At 53.5% G+C, this 15,272-nt stretch overlaps 2 protein-coding genes across 6 annotated transcripts in view; one reads left to right on the top strand and one right to left on the bottom strand.

Moving 5' to 3' along the window:
- The window catches only part of TNPO3 (transportin 3), a 78,921-nt gene extending 75,163 nt beyond the window's left edge, over positions 1–3,758 (top strand). For 2 of the 3 annotated variants that reach the window (XM_044919953.1, XM_044919952.1), the window contains one exon: positions 2,584–3,758. In XM_044919953.1, coding sequence (XP_044775888.1) covers positions 2,584–2,602 — 19 coding nt within the window. In that variant the 3' untranslated portion in view covers positions 2,603–3,758. Of the gene's footprint in view, positions 1–697; positions 790–2,583 lie in introns of all 3 variants that reach the window. The other variant, XM_021699329.2, reaches the window with a different exon arrangement.
- A 1,001-nt stretch (positions 3,759–4,759) lies between these two features.
- IRF5 (interferon regulatory factor 5) lies at positions 4,760–14,931 on the bottom strand. 3 transcript variants are annotated; one of them, XM_021699314.2, is made up of 9 exons: positions 14,883–14,931; positions 10,402–10,607; positions 8,222–8,411; positions 7,678–7,787; positions 7,191–7,224; positions 6,740–7,009; positions 6,091–6,483; positions 5,887–6,005; positions 4,760–5,611 (listed from the first exon to the last, which is right to left on the bottom strand). In XM_021699314.2, exons 2-9 carry the CDS (start codon positions 10,594–10,596, stop codon positions 5,363–5,365), a joined length of 1,560 nt encoding a protein of 519 aa, XP_021554989.1. In that variant the 5' UTR covers positions 10,597–10,607; positions 14,883–14,931; the 3' UTR covers positions 4,760–5,362. The 3 variants fall into 3 exon arrangements, with proteins under 3 accessions (XP_021554989.1, XP_021554991.1, XP_021554990.1); XM_021699316.2 differs by having other exon boundaries at positions 7,723–7,787; XM_021699315.1 differs by lacking the exon at positions 14,883–14,931 and adding an exon at positions 12,716–12,783.
- Between the last annotated feature and the right edge of the window lie 341 nt (positions 14,932–15,272).

Here is a 15,272-nt window from a genome sequence, read left to right as displayed (position 1 = left end):
TTATTTATTTATTTATTTATTTATTTATTTATTTATTTATTTATTTAGCGAGAGAGAGAATGAGAGAGAGCACGAGAGGGAGGAGGGTCAGAGGGAGAAGCAGACTCCCTGCTGAGCAGGGAGCCCGATGTGGGACTCGATCCCGGGACTCCGGGACCATGACCTGAGCCGAAGGCAGTCGCTTAACCAACTGAGCCACCCAGGTGCCCCAAAATCTGCTTTTAGAAGAGAATGAGAAAACCAGGGTACCTAAGTTAGCTCAGCTCATAGAGTTAAAGTTGTCAGCCTTAGGTGAATATGCTTGCTTTTTTTATTTGGGGGTTCTGGCTTTCTTGTATTTATGTCAGGGACTTCAACCAAGTGTTGAAATGACTTAATCCTCCAAACATTATAAGGTAGGTACAGATGCGGCAACGAAACAGGTTGGTAACTCGCCCAAGAGTGATGGAGCCAAGATTCAAACGTACGCAGTTTTTTTCCACAGCCACTCTTTAGGGACCATACAGCTTATAATTATTCTCACATGCAGTAGTTAATATTTGCCTTGAGTTACAGAAAGATCCGAAGCAGAATCAAGAGACAATGGAGAGAGCTTCAAGCAGAGCTAGGATAGTTCTCAGTGGACCTCATTGTTGTGGCTGTTTGCAGCATATTAACATCTTCCTCATCAGGGGCCAACCTACCTTTTCTTTTCTAGTGCTGAGGAATGTAAACAAGTTTGCTGGGCCTTGCGAGACTTCACCAGGTTGTTCCGATAGCTCACACTCCTGAACTGTGCCTGTCACCCAGGTGAGTGGTTATAGTTCCTGGCTTTTCCCCTCACTGTCAGGAGCGCTCGGGATGGCATAGGTTTTTGTTTTGTTTTGTTTTAAAGATTTTATTTATTTATTTGAGAGAGAGAATGAGATCGAGCATGAGGGGGGGAGGGTCAGAGGGAGAAGCAGACTCCCTGCTGAGCAGGGAGCCCGATGCGGGACCCGATCCCGGGACTCCAGGATCATGACCTGAGCCGAAGGCAGTCGCTTAACCAACTGAGCCACCCAGGCGCCCAGGATGGCATAGGTTTAATGCCCATCATGGGACTTGTACTATAGCTAGTTAGGGAAGGACTTAACAGTCCTTAACACTGCTGAACAGTTAAGAAAGGACCCTGGTTTGCTTGGGCCCAGGCAGCCAGGTAATTGCCAGCTGCTTTTGGATACCATCTTCACCCCCATAGGAAAGTTATTATTGTAGGAGATCTCAAAAAAAAAATCCCTCCTCTCATCCCCTTACAGACACTTTAGGATGGTAAGAGTGTATGTTAACAAATATTTTTAACCTGGCTACTTTGGTGAAAACAGTACTGACCTAAAGCTGACTGTGATTACATTGACACCATTCTCCTAAAACCGACCTTTTGGATTTAATGAGCAAAGATGCTTATTCTTAACACTTTTACGGTCTGAACACTGAAATGCCAGGTTCTGCCCAGGGCAAGAGGTAGAGGAAAGGAGATAGCATCTTTGTCTAGCTCCTGATCACCAGTTTTTCTCCATGTGCTTCCTGACTCCTGGTTCTGCAGCAAAACAAGAATCTTAGCTGAGGACAGAAAGAACTGGGTAGTGGGATTTGGGTGTCAATTTCTTGACCGAGAGAAGAAAGGCAGTTCTCCTCTTAAGCACCCACACCCCCCTTTGAGGTCTTAGGCAGTGTTTATTGTCCCACGAGACAGTTCTCAATGAATGTGCAGCACCTCTCTGGTGGTTTCTGTCATTTAGTGTAGTAGTAGATGAAGGCACTCTGCAGCAGTGCCCCTCACCCACACCAGAAATTATTTCTAAATGTTATTCTTTAGTGAGTAGTGATATCATTTGGGATTCTCAAGTTCTGCGGTGTCGGTAATAGCCAACATTGGTACACATAGGCTTATTTGGGGACAGCTGTGGATGCTCGTGGCTGACATTTATGGAGCCCTTACTGTGTGTCAGGTACTGTTCTAAGTGCTTTGTGTGTATTCACTCAGATAATCCCAAGGTGGTTCTCTAGGTTAGTCACCATTATTATTTCCATTGTACAGGGGAATAGAGGTTCCAAGATGTTAAACGATTTGCTTGATGTCACAGTCAGGAATTGATAGATACGCTGGTGCCAGAGCCTTTACTTCTAACCACTCTGCTTCCTACATTCACACAGTACCCTTTTCATACAGACTAAATCAGTGGTTTTTAAACTTCTGTTAGTAGGCAAAGTCTTCCTTCAGAATAAACTCTTGCATGAAACCCCAGTATTTAAATGGACTAAAGTAGAGATTTTCTGGTTGGTTTGAGGTGGGCAGCCTGGACCTGCTGGCTCACTCTTTACCCCCCAACAAAGCATCCCTAGTTTCCACAGCACACTCAGAAAAGGACTGCAGGCAGTATCCATTACAGCAGTCGCTCTCTTGAAATCACAAGACTCCAACTTCTTTTTTTTTTTGTTGCTGAGTTCTTATGGCAGAGGCCAGAATGAGGTACCTGAGCAAATACGAAAACTTCTACCTTGACTTTAGAAGAAGCTTATTATCTCCTGAACCGTTATTGACGGTCTTCTCTCTTTTGTCAGGAATGTCTTTTTTAATTAGAAGACAGGAAGAAAACAAAAACCAGACTGTGTCCCACAATCAGAAACCTCCATTGTGGCAGAGGGGCCTTCACCGCCACCACGGCGTCCCGCCAGACAGGGAGAGACTCCAGCCTTCAGAGGCCGTCCTGAGGAGTTCCTGTTTGGGGGTGTGAGGGAAAATCAGCGCGGTTTAAAAAAAAGATGGCTGCGGCCTGTCCGGCGTGGTGGGAGGGGAGCTGGTTTCCTGGTGAACTTGTTTCAAAGGAAAAATAATTTTAAAGAAATAAAAAAGGAAAAAAAGGAAAACTAAACTGAAACCAGAACTGAAACGTTCACTTGGTAGCAGTGACACGCACGCACACATGTACCTATACACACATGCTAACACGCGTGTGCACACAGAATAAAAGTACAAACTTTTGTGAAACAAACCATTTACTTAGGGAAAATGGGAATTCAGATGACATAGCTGCAATTGGAAGAAAAGGGTCAGGATCATCTCTTAAGGTTTTCTATTATTTTTTCCTCTTTCTCTCTCCCACCCTCCCTTCTTTCCCTTTCCCTTCCTCTTTTAAAGAAAATGAGTAGAAATTTCTCCCACTCTCCCCAGCATTTCTTCCCACCTCTAGAGTTGTTCCGACAAGGAGGAGCCTGTTGGTTTTATATCATGGTCACATCAGTGATACCAGGACCTGCCAGGGCCAAAATTCATGTATATTCCCAGCCCTGACCCTATCCAGTCTCTAAATCCATTTCCAATCCATATTGGGTTGTCATCGGCCTTGGAGAGAAGAGCCAAAATTAGGGTGAGTGGGATATAAATGTATATTCTAAGTTTTAGGGGTTTTTTTTAAAGATTTTTGTGTTTTTTAGTTAATTTTTCACCCACAGACATGAGAGAGGACAAAAAAAAAAAAAGGGTGGGAGTATGGGGGAAAGTGTTTACAGGGCTAACTGTATTTTACTAAAAAAAATGTGGAAATTACTTGACTTTCGTTGGGGGTGAGGCGGGAGAGGGAAGCCCAAAACAGATCTTAATGTTTTAAAGGAGTTGCGGCCCCGCACAGGTGTTAGATACGAGGGCACTGTTCTGTCTGGTGTTGTAGCCATCTCAAGAACAAATCAACAGCAACAAAAAAAACAAACAAAAAAAAAAAAGAAAAAGAAAAAAAAGAAAGAAAAGAAAACAATAAATTTTTAAAATTTAATCAGTGTTTGTTTTTCCTTCCTTCCACTGCCTCAGAGCTCTGAAATGATACAGCTAGACCGCGTGAGGGAGCGGACTTAGCCCTTACCTGGGAGACAGCTGGAGATGGAGTTTAAATGGTGGGCCCTGCCCTTTATGCCACGGACCCTTCATATTTTGGGGGAGTGGCTCCTTCTGCATCTTTTATTTTAGTTCACCCTAAAACTCATGCTGCACTTTATCCTTTCACACAGCCTCGGTGGGAGAGAGAATGTTAAACAGAAATGTGGTACGGATATTCTTTCCACAACAGCCACCCAAGTGGACTGATTCCTAGCCCACTGAGTACAGTGTTTGGTCTTTGAAAACAACATGCAGTACCACTGACAGAATAAGCTGCACATACTTCAGTTGTACAGTTGACCAGCTCTGACGTAGGTACACCCATGAAGCCATTAACACGGTCGAGGTGGTTAACACGGTCGAGGTGGTGAACATACCTTGACTCCCAAAGCTACCTCCTGCCTCTTACCATCCTCCGGTAGCCACTGATCTGCTTTCTGTCACTGTACATTAGTTTGCATTTTCTTTAGTTTTATATAAATAGGATCACATAGTATGTTAAAGTATTGGTTTTTGAGCTAAGAAGCTTGACTGCGGAGCTCTATATAGTATTTGGAATCCATGAAATAAACCTTCCTGCATAACATCAGTTGTACTCAGAGTTTGACTTGGACAGGATTTTAGACTGCATACATTTAAAGATCCACGCCCTTCCCTCAGCTAGCTTCCTCCTAGAAAGCAAAGCCAGCCAGTTGAGAGCTCATGGAGCCCCACTGACTCATCAGCCTGGAAAGGCAGGCCCTCCTCCTGTTGTGGCCTCAGAGATGAAGGGCAGATGCTAGGGGGAAGAGGGTCAGCTGATACCAGAAATAGGGTCTGATAGAACAGCATGGAAGCAACTGGTACTGGAAAAAGTAAATAGCTGAATCTGTTTTTAATATTTATTAATTGAAAAAGACATAAAATTCCACTTCTACCCCATATTCTTAGACTCTCAAGAAGGAGGTAGCTGCCGGCCTTAAGGATCTGGTATGATACCTAAGTGCCCATCTCAGGAGGGAGAGAGATGTAAGGAAGTGAGGCTCAAACTAGGGAACCCCAAAATCAGATCAGGCCCATGCCCTGCTGAGGGAGCATGGCCCACAGCACTTGGCTCTTTTTGCCTGAGGAATTGGGGGCAACCACAAGAGTGGGCCACACTGGGACAATTCCCTCTCAACTAGGCCCCCAGGTTGGTGGAGTTAACTTCTCTGCTCACTGGGGCTAAGGGCTGAGTTCCTCCAGAGTGAGCAGAGGAGAGGCATACACAGCAAGACCGTCCTCAAAGCAAAACGCTTCCAGCTTCCCTCAGGTGCTACAAGAGAAAGCCTGGAACTTAGACCTCTCTTCCCCTCTCCTTGGTGCAGAGCCACTTCCAGGAGACCCAGCTAGAGGGCCCTGCAGCCAGTCAGGTGCCCACTGGGGCCATCATACCTTCACGTGAGCCCACACAGCCACCCGGGAAGCCTGTGTCAGTTGCTGTCTGCAGTCTCACTGTTGCATGCCAGCCGGGTGCATGGGCCAGGCCCCCTGGCCAGTACTGAGGCCTGCCACAGGAGGGGCCTGGGCCACAGGCTGCAACTGCTGCTGGGACTGCCAGATGTGATGGAGCTCCTTGAACTGCTCCACCATGCGGTCTTTAAGGTCTGGGTTTGAGATCTGTAGCCGGATACTATCAGCTGACCAAGAAAGCTCCCCTGAGAACATCTCCAGCAACAGCCGAGCTGCTACAGGCACCACCTGGGGGAGCAAAGAGGGACAGGGAGAACCGTGGCGGGACTGGCCAATCCAGTTGTGCCTGAGGCATCCACCAGGAAGAAGGGGCACTAATTTCTACTTCATACAAAGGCTACTGATGTGTGGGCAAGCCTGGGCCTTGATTATCTCTGGTTGCCAAGCCCACCCTGCTCAGAGAGCCCTCAGCCTCCACCCCGGGGCAAGAGCTGAGCCCCAGGGTTCCCCCAATACTCAAGCCAAAGCAGAGCGGGGTTTTGAGAGGTGAGCTGGTGGTATACCTGTACGGTGATGAGCTTCTTCTCTCGGGGCTTGCGGTCAGGCCACTCCTCCCCAAAGCAGAAGAAGATCTCAAATGGCGGTGGGGTGTTAGTCTGGCCCTTCTGGAACAGGATGAGCTCTGCAGCAAGATCAAGACCCTTAGAGGCTAGAACCATGCCCCTGGACGAGAGAGAGCCAGGAGGAACCTGAGGCGGGTCCCTCACCATTGAGAAAATGCTCCAGGCTGAAGAGCTTGGTTTTGACCTCCCGCTGGATGGGGTTGGGGTGTGAGCCGTGAGCTGAGGCGCAGGGCCCGCTCCAGAACACCTTGCACTGGCACAGGCGGATGGCATACAGATCTTGGCCTTGCAGCTGGAGTATGAGCCCGCGGTCGAGGACATCCAGCAGCTGGTTTGTGTAGAAGCGCTGCTTGTCGCTGGGGATGTCCTCAGGGCTGGGGAAGCGCACTTGCTCCAGGCTCACAGGGCCAAAGAGCTCTACCTGCTCCTGGGTGGCCTCAAGCTGACTGTAGAAGAGCCGGCAGCCCTGTGGGTTGCTGATGGTGAGGGCCTGGGGTGGCCGCCCCCGGTACTGGAACTTGATCTCCAGGTCAGTCACTATGGGGCAGAGGGCAGGCCCGGCCAGTCTGTGAGCCCCACGCCACCTTGTTCTGCAGCCCACTGACTTGCTCTGTCCCGTCTGCCCAGCAGCCAGGCCATCTCGTTGGCTCTCCCACTTCCTTCCCCCCTCCAACCCCTGCCCCGCCTCAGGGAGGGCCTGGCTTGAGCATCTTTGCTCTTCATCCTCCACCCTTCTTGCAAACCAACCCCCCAGCCCTACTTTACCCGGCCCAGCCCTCCTGTGGGTCCTTACGAGGCAGCATGTGGGGGCTGATCAGCAGGTCGGGCAGGAGTTGTTCGCCCGTGGGGGGCAGGCTGGCAGCCAGGGGCCCAGGCTGCAGTCTCGGCAGGACCTCCGGGAGAAGCTCCCCAAAGCCAGCAGGGTTGCCGGGGGCGGGGCCCAGGAGGTTGGGGTCTGGTGCAGGAGGGCCCAGCACCACAGGCGGCTGGAGAGTGGGAGGCCACTTGACATCCTCTTTGGGTAAAGAATAGGGTGCCATGGGGGGGCCAGGTTGCACTGCTTCTACAGAGGGTGGGGGCAGGCAGAGCTTTAATGCTACTTCTGGGAACTTCCCCCCCCTAGGCCCACCTACTCTCAGCCCTGGGCCTCCCCCCAGCCTCCCTTCAGCCCCCTCCCAGGTACCTAGGGGACCTGCAGCTTCTCCTTATACTAGGCCCCCAGCCACGCCCCCTCCCAGCCCCACCTGTGATGCTCAGGCTTGGTAACATCCTCTGGAGCTGAAGGGAAGACCCAGGCAAAGGAGGAGGGAATAGGCCAGAGAGAGAGAAGGGAGGACAGGTTAATGAACTGATCTGATGCTAAAGAAATAACCCATGACAGGCAATTCCCCGGTGTTCAGCTCAGCAAGGCCAGACCCTGCCTTCGCTCCCAGCTCTGCCCTCCAGGCAGCTCCGTGAACTCTGAGCGCCTTGGTGTCCTCATCTGCCTTCTACAGGAAGTAGTACCTACCCAGCCCCAGCTCCTGTGAGGGTGTGTCACACAATGTGTGGGCATGTTTTGTACCAACAAAGCCCTAAGGAGGTTCAGGGTGGTGACTGCGTTCCTAGCCTCAGAACCTCAAGAAGAAACTCAAGAGAAGAGCTATAAAAAGGGCAGCAGGGCCCTGGAGGAAAGGGACCGCTTAATCCTAAAGCAGAGCAGCCCCGCAGAAAGGCCCTAACAAGACCCACCACGTCAGTGCAGGCAGGTGCTGCCAAGAATGGTCCCGAGCTCACGTTTTCCTCTTCCTCCTCCTCCTCCTCTCCTGCACCAAAAGTGTAGTCCTCACCCGGCTGCGACTCTGCAGAGCAGGGAGAGAGAACAAAGCAAGGGAGTCAGTGGGGCAGGAGAAGGAAGGCCACCAGGGCTCCGTGGGGCAGCTCCCGCTGTGGCTTCTTCCCCGCCCAGAGCTGCCCCAGCAGTGAAGTGAAAGGCCACACAGCCGCCAGGAATCACTAGGGACCTCACCGACCCCATGGCACTAAGCTCCTTAGGTCACTAGACCTACACTCCCTGGAGCCAAGAGCCAAGAACAGGGACAAACTGAGGAAGACAGACACGGAGCCTGGTCTGTGCCAAGTCATTCCGGGCCCCACACAGGGTCCATCGCAGGCCACTCCTGGGAACCTGGGGTGTTATGACTTTGAAGCATGTCCCTGACCACTGCACGCTGGAGGGGCCCTGGACCTTCCTGAACAGCCTCCTAGGTAGCCGCCAGCTGGTCAGGCACGGTACCTGCGGGAGCGGCGCCATTAGAGCAGACCTCGTAGATCTTGTAGGGCTGAGGGGGCATGTCCCGGGGTCCGTCATAGATGAGGCGGAAGTCACGGCTCTTGTTCAGGGCACAGCGCAGGTTGGCCTTCCACTTAGCCGGGTCCGCCTCGTCCACCCCCTCCGTGTACTTTCCTGTCTCCTTGGCCCAGGCCTGAGGCAGGAAGAAAAGATAGGACACCACAGAGAATCTCCACCCTCAGCAAAGCCCCAGCCCCTCCTGGGCCATGGGAGTCACTGCTGAGCGGTGAGAACTTCAGGGACATGCGGAGCCTCGCCTGAGTGTCCCTCTGCACGGTGGGAGATAGGACTCCAGTCCTTCGCAGCCCTCAGGGCTCCAGCAAACGAAAGGAAACCTAAGTGCTTTGAAAGGCATTTCATTCACTGCTCCTGCGAGGGTCAATATAGGTACAATCTCTGAGGAGGACCGTGTCACACGGTGAATAAGAGCATGGGATCTGGAGTGGGATTGGGTTTGAATCTGGAAATGGCCACCCACCAGCTGGGTGCCAGGGGCATGTCACTCTGCCTCTTTTTGCTGTAACATCCCCATCGTAGTGCCCTCCTCACAGGGTGGTAGTGAAGACTCCAGGGCCCACAGAGCTTCCAGAACTGTGCCTGCACTTCGGATGGGCTCCATACACTTTAGCTGTTGGTATTATTTTTGAGGGTAAGTTGGCTGATAGCAGGATTACAAATATTTCTTCCCTTTAACCTAGCAATTCGACTTCTAGGAATTTATCCTAGGGAGACAGAAGCATCCACACACAATTCTGCACCTACAAGGTTATTCACTGCAGCACTATCTGTAAAAGCAGAAGATCCCAAATAAATGTCCATCAACGGGAACTAGTTAAATTAACGACCAATCCTTAGAATGGAATACTGGACAGCAAGAAAAAAAAAAAAAAAGAAGTTTTTGATATCCTGACGTGTTACAATCTCCAAGAAATATGAGGTACAGAAGGGTATGTCTACATCTATCATTTTGTGAAAAGCAGGCGGTGGGGGGGAGATAGGTACCTATTTGTGCCTATGCACAAAAATCAGGAAGGATAAACAAGAAACTGACGATAGTAATTGCTCTGGGGAGGGGATGGGTGGCTGGAGACAGAGTGCGGAGGGAGATTTTTGCTGCAAACCATTTTACACTTTTTAAATTTTGAATTTCATTACCTATTCAAAAATAAGAAACAGATTTGAAAAGAACCTTCAAAGGGTAAATATCAACCCACAAAGACTACGGAAAGCATATCCAAATCTTTATTAAAAAAAAATAAGGATTCTGTTTGACCCAGCAATGTTGAACTCCAAGAACTAACCCCAAAGAAAATCACTTGAGATACACAAAGGGTAAGAGTTTAGAGGGGGTACATGGTAACGGGTCTTCAATACTGGAACACCAGAAGCAACGTGAAGTGTCCAAAAGCCGGGTTTGGATAACTAAATTACGAACCCCTCCAGTGGTCACTGAAAGGGACGTGACATTTTTGGCAGAGGAAAGCTGGTTCTGATGTTGGGTGGAAAATGCAGGATGCAAAACAATATACGGTTGATTTCATACAGAAAGCTGAATATACAGTTACCTCTTCGTGTTCCCATCACAGGGGCATTCTGTGGTCTCCTTTTGGAGTATGTGCACACCAAACACGCACACTGCACACGCACACTGCACACGCACTCACAGGTGATGAGAATGTGACAAGAAAAGGGAGGAGGAGGGTCTCCAGGGGGGTCTTTCAGTCTCCACCTTGCTCTGGGCAAGAGGTTAAAAAAGGCACAGTGAGGGGCACCTGGGTGGCTCAGTCGTTAAGCATCTGCCTTCAGCTCAGGTCATGATCCCCGGGTCCTGGGATCGAGCCCCGCATCGGGCTCCCTGCTCGGCGGGAAGCCTGCTTCTCCCTCTCCCACTCCCCCTGCTTGTGTTCCCTCTCTCACTGTGTCTCTTTGTCCAATAAATAAATAGAATCTTTAAAAAAAAAAAAAAAGGCAGTGAGGGGTATGCCCCGCATCCCCTTGGTCCAAGCCTGGGGTCACCTGCAGCCAGGTGGCTGGGAGAGTGGTCAGTTTGAGATGTACGGGGATCCTCTTCTAGGGCAGGGGTGCCCCAGAAGTCCAGGCAGTTACCCCTGTCCGGAGCTTACCTTGAAGATGGTATTGTCTCCGTCCTGGCTGGGGCCGTGCCGCGTGGCATGGCGCCAGGGGATGCAGAAGAATTTCCTTTCCCCATTGACCCACTGCAGCCCTGGGTACTGGCAGCTGTTCACCTGGGCCACCAGCCAGGGCTTTAATCGCACGCGGCGGGGCGGAGGGGGTGCCCTGGGGGCAGGCTGGTTCATGGCCAAGGGGTCTGTGGGAGAAAGAGGGGGTCATCAGAAGATTTGCAGATAGACACTCCCTGCAGCAGGAAGATGGGGGTGGGAGGGACGCAGGGGCCCAAGCCAGGGATATTATGGCTTTCTTTTCCTCCCAGTACTGGGGGCTGGAGTGTCTCTGGTCTGCCCAGATGCTCACAGCCAATTCCCTTTTCCAACCATCAGCCTTCTTGTCTCAGGGTCACTGCATCTGTGCTTTGTGTTTGGGGGTGAGGGGGAGAAGGAGGGGGTTTATAGATAGAGTGGATGCTGTGCGTGCCCTACCCAGACGTGCTGTACCAGGTGGGACATCGACTCCCCAGCTGCTGTGAGGCTGGAACGGCACAAAGATACCGAGCGGCTCACTGCTGCCTCACTCCAGGGTTAGGCAGCCCACAGCCGGGCCATGACTGACATGCACACACAAAACGCCAGGCGCCTTGCTTCAGGTGGAGCAAGCTGGTGGAACGCGTGCTCCAGAGCTCCCTGTGGGGTCAGGCTGGAGGCTGTCTCCAGCCCGTACCACCTCTTTGCTCAGCTTTCTTCCTGCCCAGCCCGCTTCCCTCCCACCCCTTCTGCCCTCCCTCTCCTTGTCCCAAGGACTCCCTCACTATATCACCTTCTAGGAGACCTGGCTGAAGAGCAAGTCACAGCGTGTGAATGGAGAGAGGGTTCCCATACCCGTTCCTCAGAGCTTCCTTCCCTCCTCAGCTTCCCTCAGGGATGAAGCTTCCCCACAATCTGGACATCTTGAGAGAAATCCCATCAGCCCACTCAGTCTACCTCCTGCATCACCAGGACAGCGGCCTTAAGTGGCACTTGAGAAATACCAGCCAACTGATATACCCAAGATGCTAGAAGATTCTGTCCTCCAGCTATTTCTCCCCCACCAGCCTGCTCTCTCCAGGATCCTCCTCTGACTCAGAGTGGGGTGAGACCAGAGGTCAGAGGAAGGCCGCTGGGGCTGTGACACAGGCAAGGGTCCATGGTGGGGTGGGCCTGTCAGGTAAGGAGGAATGGCTGAAGGAAATGGGGCATCTGGGTTGGTGGATAGGGACAAGAGCTATCCTTTTTTTTTTTTTTTAAAGATTTTATTTATTTATTTGAGAGAGAGAGAATGAGAGACAGAGAGCACGAGAGGGAAGAGGGCAGAGGGAGAAGCAGACTCCCCGCCGAGCAGGGAGCCCGATGCGGGACTCGATCCCGGGACTCCAGGATCATGACCTGAGCCGAAGGCAGTCGCTTAACCAACTGAGCCACCCAGGCGCCCCGACAAGAGCTATCCTTAACATTTGTGGTACCACCGTGTGACAACAGGACTAGGGTTTGAGTCAGCCTCCATCAAGGCAGACTAGACCAAGGTTGAAAAAATTTCTAACAGCTAAAGCCGTGCAACTAATAGGCTAGGCCTGGGAGCAACTGGTTTCTGGGGGTACTCAAGCCTGCCTTAGGTGGGAGACTGGAACAACATGATCTCTCAGGTGTCGACCCTATCATTCCAGGCTTGCTTAGAGCTCAGTTTCCCCAGAAATTCCCTGCCCAGTACCTTTTTGGGCTGGAGGTGCTAAGTGCCGCCTCCACGCTGCTAAGAAGTCCCCATCTGCAGGCCTCTCCTCAGAGCAGTGCCCAGCTCTGGGCTAGGACAAGAGAGAGTGGGAGAGCCCCCAGCCCTGTCCCCAGGCCTCATAAGACTGGTGGCTCAGTTCCCCTTTCTGAACCAACCTCCACCCAGCCCCAGGGGAAATGAAAGTGGCCAGACAACTCAGAAATCTGACTCACTGTGAACTTGGGGGAGGGAAGATACATGGAAACATTGACATTTGGGCCCCTACGACCAAATTCTCAATCCCCTACCCTGTAGCTCATTCCCCAATCCCCAAACCTTGCTGCTGGTCATTATACATTTACTGTGGTTCACAGCATGGGGTAGAGCCTCACCCACCACAGTGGTATTTATAGTTTGCACCTGCACCCTCTGCCCAGAGCCCTTGGTCCTAGAACAGACCGGTGATAGTCATCAGTAGCTGTCAGTTGTGGCTAAGTGAAGGTGGTCAGAGGAAAGCTCTGTCGACCCAGAGCAGACGCAAGCTACCCTGACGCCCACCCTTCCACGTGGTCAGGCCCACAGCCGAGCAGGGGGTGGTGGAGCTGGGACACCAGGGAGGGCCTCCTTCTCTGCCCAGGGCAAGGAGGAAGTCAGCATGAGTCCTGCCGCCTAGCCTGGCCCAGCAGTCCTGTTCAAGACAAAGATTTTGAAATTACTCATGTCAGTAAGGTACGATCGCTTGGGGCGGTCTAAGGAGCGGGGTATGGAGAGGAGACTCTCATAACAAGTCCGGCCACGGCCAGGGGAGGGTGTCCAGCGGGCCAGAGAAAGGTCTTCAGCCTCAGGTGCACCAGGACCAGGCTCAGTGTGTTTCCCAAGGAGGTTTCCTCCTGCCTAGAGGTGGACTTAGATCTTATTTCAGACTATCCTAATGCCAAGAGTTCTGAATTTCAGTGGGTTTATGCCCCATCCCTACTTTGCCTCCAGGTAGTAACAGTCACCTATAGTCCCAGGGGACCTCAGAAGCTCTAGCACCACCTTGGAAAGCCCATCCCCCATTCCACGCCCCTTGCTGTGAGGACTTGATTTTTCAATAGAGGGCAGGCCTGACCAGGTCTGCCTTCTCAGGGGTCTGGAGACTTGGGGTGAGATTTCTGCAGCCCCCAGGCCTAGGATTTGAGCCCGGGAGAGTGAGGAAAGCCAGAAAAACCATCAGTTTCCATGCTGAGGACCTGAGGAAGCCCTCATGGGTGAATTTTATAAAAGTGAAGCATCTAGAGGGGCAGCTCAGAAACTCTTGCTGAGGTGGGGAAGCCCCACAATTCACCTCAGGGCCCTACAGTTCCAGGAGCCAACCACCTGAGGAGCCTGGAACACTGTGGGGACCAGGGACCCCTACGGGAGGAAGCTCTGCAGCTCCTTGCCACCTGTGGAGTTTGTCGGATTCACACCGTCTCCGCAAACCCCACATTAAGCTCAGGAAGAAGGCAAAGGGTTCCCTGCACCTGGTATGACCCTAATCCCACACCTTTCAAGTGAGTTGACCGCATCCTGAGACAAGCTGGGGCTCTCAGGCAGCACATGCTTCTCTCGGCTTCATTCAGGGGAAGGCCGAGGTGCAGGGGGAAACCCCAAAGTAAGGCCTTTAGGTAAAAAAGAGTCGTTTCCCAGTGCTTCCCTAGACTTGACAGGAGTCTTAGCGCCCCGACCAGATCGTGCAAGGGAGGGCGGGGACCCTACCTCTGGCCCCTGCTGCCCCTCTAGCCTCCTCCATCGGGCCCGCCTGCGTCCCGGCTGGTGCGGGTCACTCATCCTCGCTCTGGGCTCGGGGGGAGCTCGGGCCGGTCCTGCGGAGCCACCTCCAGGGCGCGGGCTCGGGCTCTGCCTCTCCGAGCGCTCCCCCAGCTGACGGCGCCCCCCGTCTCTTCCCCACCCTTTGTGCCCCTCCCCCGACCGCCCAGAGACCCCTGCGCTTTGGGCGCGGTGGGGCGCGGGGGAAACACCTTCTACCCGCGTCGCGGCCACAGCCTTCTCACTTTCCCTCTACTTTTAGACTCTTACTTGTTGTGTTTCTAAGTTCGAGGGAAGGACGTAAAGAAACCAGTGCAAGAATTGCTCCCGGTGGTTCTTCTCTGCTAGGGGGGCAGCTCCTCTTGTTGTCGGTCGCGAGTCAGAAGACGGCGCCCCTACCCGACACCATCTGCCCACACACTCTGCCCGAATTCCTGCCGTTGGCCTTAAGGTCCTGGGAAGACGATCCCTTTAAGCCTCATTCTCTTAACCGACAGGGTGAGGGGTGCCGGGGGACGAGGGATGCGGAGCGCGCAGAAAGGCGGAAGACCCTCTAAGACCCAAGCCAGCCCGCCGTCGGGCGCCCGGGCGCTCCCCATCCTTGCGGTGGCTTTGGCGAGACGAAAGGAGAGAAGAGCGGAGCTGGCGCCCCTGGCATTGGTGGCCACTCGGCCGCCCGGGCCTCCGGGCGCCCGCGGGACGGAGGCTGCCGGTGCCGGGCATCCCGCGCTGATCCGGACGTAGGAGAGGCCGCCAGACCGAGGGGCGCGCCCAGCGGTAGGTGCACTCCCCACCCCCACCCCACCGCTGGAGCTCCACTGCCTGGCGGAGCCGGACGCGACCCCTTCCGCGCTCCCGCCCTGCCCCAGGCCCCCGCCCGCCGCCGGCAGGTGCCGGGAGGGCGCGGAGAGGAGCGCGGGCGGCCGGAACCTACCTGTCTACGGTGCGCCCGCGTGGCTGCGCCCGGGAGCACGGGCCGGGCGGCGGGGCTGAGCTGCGCTCTCCCGGAGCTGCGCCTCCCGCCCGCCTGGCACTTCCGCATCGCCCGCCCCCGCCCCTGGGCCGCGGCTGCAGAGCCTGGGAGCGCCCGCAGCGCCCCGCCCTGCCCCTCGGGACCACCCCGCCCCCCGCCCCCCCCAACCCGCCCTGACCCGGCGACCGAGGGCCCCCGAGCATTGGGCCCGGCCGGGCCCCCCTGCAGCCCAAGGCCTCCGGGGAGACGTCAGGCAGACTACTGGGCTCCTTCGGCAACCTGGAACGGCAGAAGAGTCATTTGACAACCCCAGACCCCTTCCCCACGATGCCGAAGTGCTCGCCGGAGCCC

Source organism: Neomonachus schauinslandi, chromosome 12, assembly GCF_002201575.2.
Source record: "Neomonachus schauinslandi chromosome 12, ASM220157v2, whole genome shotgun sequence".
Taxonomy (NCBI): Eukaryota; Metazoa; Chordata; class Mammalia; order Carnivora; family Phocidae; genus Neomonachus; species Neomonachus schauinslandi.
The sequence above is the reverse complement of the archived record's forward strand: the minus strand, read 5'-3'. Positions and strand labels throughout refer to the sequence as shown.

Excerpts from the sequence above, each read along its gene's own strand:
- IRF5 (XM_021699314.2), bottom strand. The coding sequence starts at position 10,596 with ATGAACCAGCCTGCCCCCAGGGCACCCCCTCCGCCCCGCCGCGTGCGA. Across the intron at positions 7,010-7,190 it reads ACCAAGCCTGAGCATCACAG|AAGCAGTGCAACCTGGCCCC; the intron begins GTGGGGCTGGGA and ends CACCCTCTGTAG. Across the intron at positions 6,006-6,090 it reads CCTGGAGCATTTTCTCAATG|AGCTCATCCTGTTCCAGAAG; the intron begins GTGAGGGACCCG and ends ATCTTGCTGCAG.